Source organism: Ricinus communis, chromosome 7 (assembly GCF_019578655.1).
Source record: "Ricinus communis isolate WT05 ecotype wild-type chromosome 7, ASM1957865v1, whole genome shotgun sequence".
NCBI lineage: Eukaryota > Viridiplantae > Streptophyta > Magnoliopsida > Malpighiales > Euphorbiaceae > Ricinus > Ricinus communis.
Window position 1 is genome coordinate 20,677,777 of NC_063262.1, and position 4,366 is coordinate 20,682,142.

General features: G+C 32.3%; 1 protein-coding gene across 1 annotated transcript; it reads right to left on the reverse strand.

The window, feature by feature from the left end:
- Positions 1-1,181: 1,181 nt before the first annotated feature.
- LOC8260681 (flavonol sulfotransferase-like) lies at positions 1,182-3,985 on the reverse strand. Its single transcript, XM_025159195.2, has 2 exons — positions 3,843-3,985; positions 1,182-2,295 (listed from the first exon to the last, which is right to left on the reverse strand). The coding sequence occupies exons 1-2, from the start codon at positions 3,983-3,985 to the stop codon at positions 1,350-1,352; spliced, it is 1,089 nt and encodes a 362-aa protein (XP_025014963.2). The 3' UTR covers positions 1,182-1,349.
- Between the last annotated feature and the right edge of the window lie 381 nt (positions 3,986-4,366).

Genomic DNA, 4,366 nt, shown 5'->3' on the forward strand with positions numbered 1-4,366 from the left:
TTCAATGCTAGATAAAATAAAGAGAATTATTTAACTATATCTAATTAGTTTGATTTTTAAAAAATTAATTAAGTGAATTCCTTAGAGTATATATATATATATATGTATGTCATATTTAATTTTTCTCAATATGAGCATATGAATTAAATATTATATTTAAAAATTATAAAAGAAATAGTAGATGATATTTTTTATAAAAGAATTTATTGGGGAATGGCCAATTTTAATTAGCAAATGGTGTTGGATCAAATTGGAAAATAGTCAATAAATTGATTATTTAAGTTAATTAAGTGTAGGGATCAATTTGATAATTAATTATGAGATAGGGGGCTAAAAAATAATTTCTTTAATATGGGGTTTAAACAAGAATTTTTATGGTTGGTATTTATGTAATTAAATATGTCGGTAAGGGCATTTTAATAATTCCACCATTAAAAGCAAGGGTAATTAAGTAACTCTCTATTTTTAATAATTGTAATTCGATCCAAATTAAATAGTTGAGGGTTTAATCGAATATGCTACAGAAAAAGTGGAGGGTTAAATAGGAATTTTGCAAGGAAAAATTGTTAGTAACTAAAAAAAATGAGAGACTAGATGGTTATTAAGCGAAAGTTGGAGGACCAAATGGCAATAAGGAAAGCAATAAAAGAGAAGTGCGTCGGGAAGAATAAGAGGAGGGAGAAAGAACCTTTGGCTGCCGTCCATGGCAGTCCGTCTGGAGCGCGGCAAAGCTGGCCGGAGGTGCAGCAGAGGCCGGCGAGCGTGTTGGCGTCAGCAGTAGCAGCTCCAGCGGGCGGCGGCGGCAGTGAGCGGCGAAGAAAGCGGCAGCAGCTCTTCGACGCTATTCAAGGCGTTCCTGGCAACGGCGGCAGGTGATTTCGGTGACGATTAACTCGCCTGAGTGTGGGCTTCCTTTTGGGGGCAGCAACAGCGTTGAAGGTGGCCGGAGAAAAGAGTTCCGACGAGGTGAATAGTGTAGGGGCAGCCAGATTTTAGGCTTTTTTCGGCGAGTCCGGTGAGGGATGGCCGATCAAAGCACATATCAGACTTTCATCAGTTCAAACTTTTTAATGGCACTAGTTTTGCAGCGTTCAGTAATTGCATTAATGCATTTCATAATGAAAGAGAATTCCTTTTTCAAAGTTTACATGGACAATATATTTTGAGTTTGAACTCAAAAATAATGATCAAAGCTTAAATTTTATATTGCAAACTAGAATAAGTACACACTATCAATCATATCAGTCGGTAGTGACTGAGAATCAAGTACTAATTTCGAACGAAGAACATACATAAAACCACACAATCTAAAACACAGAATAGTATCTGATATCAAATTGAGCATTCTATTATGGAGTGGGGGATGTTATGGAGGTGACAAAGCTTAATCCAGAACCACCGAACTTCTTCTCTGTTATTTCATCCAACTGGGCAACCATTTCAGGTGTTAAATAGTTCTCCCAATCACCGATCTTACCTTTTCTAAAAAACGCATTATGTTCAAATTTAGCCGGCCATGTAGAGAAGTATTCTTTGCTCTTGTTCACCTCCAAATTGCTCAGAAGCTGAAAGCTACACAAGTCCACAACTTCTTGCACCAGTCCTTGTCTCTCTTCCTCCATAGTGAAAGGGCAACCCATGAACTCTGCGAGTCTCTTTACAGAGGATAAGGTGTCAAGCTGTAGATCTTCGTATTTAATAAATAGTATTCTATCAGGAAATTGCAGGCTTGCTTTCCAGTACCCTAAAACATGATCCCAGTAAGGTCCATACATAGTGACTCCTTTACAAAATCCCTGAAATACCTCCTCTAATGGCAAGATTCTAGTGCCTGCACCTGAGACGCGAGAAATAAAGTGCCAAAGCGAAACAAAGACATCCTTGGGATTCCTGCCGATAAAAATAATTTTACAGTTGGATTCTAGAATAGACTTGGGCAATGAAGAGTAGGGAATGTGTGTAGCCCAAAGTGGAAGGTCGTTAGGAACTCTGATACCGCCATTGTCAGTTGAATAATCAATGAAGGGTACGATGTCATGTGGTAGCTCGGTGAGTAAACGATTTGTGGAGGCATCTCTGAGATGGTTTCTTCTCAGAATGGCAAAACATAAAGCTTTAAGCCAAGTCGTGCCAGATTTTGGAAAGCTGGAAATGATAATATCAGTAGGTTGAGCTGTGAAATTTTCTTGAGCTGATATTATGCATGTAGGACATCTTGATAAGACCAGAAGCCTTGATAGTTGTAGAGTTTTGTAAAGTACAAACCCTCTTCTTGAGGAAGCGTTGAGATAATATCTTCATATTTGGTATATCTTCTGGGTGAATCACTGGTTTCTGAAACAGATACATTATCATTCATCAGTGAAGATGATTCCATGGAAAGAAGGAAATAGCGTTGATTGCAATATAGAAATTACAATGACAAGCTAAAGTTTGAGGATCTCCAAAATTTCTTGTGCTGATTTTATCATTTCTCTTTATTGGGGAGCAAAGGCCAACCCTTGAAAGCAACTAGTGATTTCACCATAACTACATTTGCTGATATTTTAGCGTTTGGTCCTTGAAATTTTATTTCTTACCGTTTGGTCCGTAAACTTTTTAATTACAACAACTTTCCCCAGAAAACTTTTCAATTAACCCTTAAACTTTTCCTCAGCCTTTCAATTAAACCCCTAACTAATTAATTTGAGCCAAATTAGAATTATTGAAAATATATAATTACATATACACCCTTGCTTTTAAATGTAAAATTACCAAAAAGCCCTTCTCGAATATTTAATTATAAAAATACCAAACATACAAATTTTCATTAAAACCCCATATTAATAAAATTATACTTTTAATCCTTATTCCAAAATAAATTTTCAATTTATTCCTAACACACAATTAATTTAATTAATCAATTTGCTAAATATTTTCCAATTAAAATTTAATACCATTAGCTAATTAAAATACCATTTTCTCCAATAATTCTTTTATAAAATATCCTTTACAATTTCTTTCATAACTCTCAAATATAGAATTTAACTAAATATATTCATTTGGGGAAAAATTTTGAATAACCAAAAATATAATTTATTTTTCAAATAATTTACTTAATTAATTTCTTAAAAATCAAACTAATTGGATATAGAAAATAACTCATTTATTTGTCTAGCATTAAACTTCAAAATTGCATTTAAATTATTCCAATTAAACCAAATAAAAATAAAATAAAATAAATTTAAATAAGAACTCATTTATTAATCATTATTAATATTATTTTTATTAAAGAAAAATTTCGGGTATTACACCTTGTGTTTATAGTTTATGCACAACCCTTACAACTTGTGTTTTAAGGTTTATACACAACCTTACAATTCATGTTTTATGGCTCATATACAACTTTCAGTAGAGTTTTACCTAGGCTAACTCTCAAACTCAAACTCAAATATTTTGGCTAATACTCAAATCTTATAAGAGCAATCAAGCTCTTACAACAACCAAAATAATTGCAAGAATAGAGAAAATTGATTGCATAATAATGTAGGCTTTTGGAGGTTGTTGATCCATCATTAAAGATCATTTGAGGTGGTTTTTATATTCTAAAAATCTCAAAGAGCCCTTACTCATAAATTTCTAAAAATTTCATCGAAGTTTACTTTAGAACAGTGAATTCATAGTGTAAATCACGGTCACAAAATATGAAATGCCTCCAACAGCTCTCTAACGTGGCAGTATAGCATTGGCGGCTTTTGAAATGACTATTGGTGGTTTCTAATGGACACTTGATACTATAAAGTTCACGGTCATGTTTTCTTATGTTGCGATCGCAATTCTATACTTTCAAGTCTTTTCTTCACTGCTTTGAAACTTTTAATTTTCGTGTTCCATCGAGTTTGATGCGGTCATAGTTATTGATCTTTGTAGGCCTGAAGTCTATGCCTTGAAAATCCTCATTTTCGTGGTTGCCCTTGCTTGGTACGGTCGCGATTTTGAAATACATTTTTTTGGATCAAATTATAAACATCAAAATTTAAAAAGATATTAGATTAAAACTTCAATTTCTTTGTTAAAATTAAAATTAGGGACAAACCTACATGACAAAGCACTTAGACTAACATAACTCATTTTTTTTACATTAAACTCTTACATTTTTCAGTTAAAAATAAATGTTAACCGTAGTTAAAATATTAATTTATTCTTACTAAATTCTAATTTAATCTATCCATATATCTAAAGAATAAAGAATACTATTAATTTGTAATATTTTTCACTTAACTTAAATATTATATTCACTAATAAATTAATTCTTTTACTTATATACTAATTTCTAATTCTAAAAAATAGTAATATCAATTATATTTAATAATATTAATTTATATAA

Excerpts from the sequence above, each read along its gene's own strand:
- LOC8260681 (XM_025159195.2), bottom strand. The coding sequence starts at position 3,985 with ATGTATTTCAAAATCGCGACCGTACCAAGCAAGGGCAACCACGAAAAT. Across the intron at positions 2,296-3,842 it reads AAATTAAAAGTTTCAAAGCA|ATATTATCTCAACGCTTCCT; the intron begins GTGAAGAAAAGA and ends CCAAATATGAAG.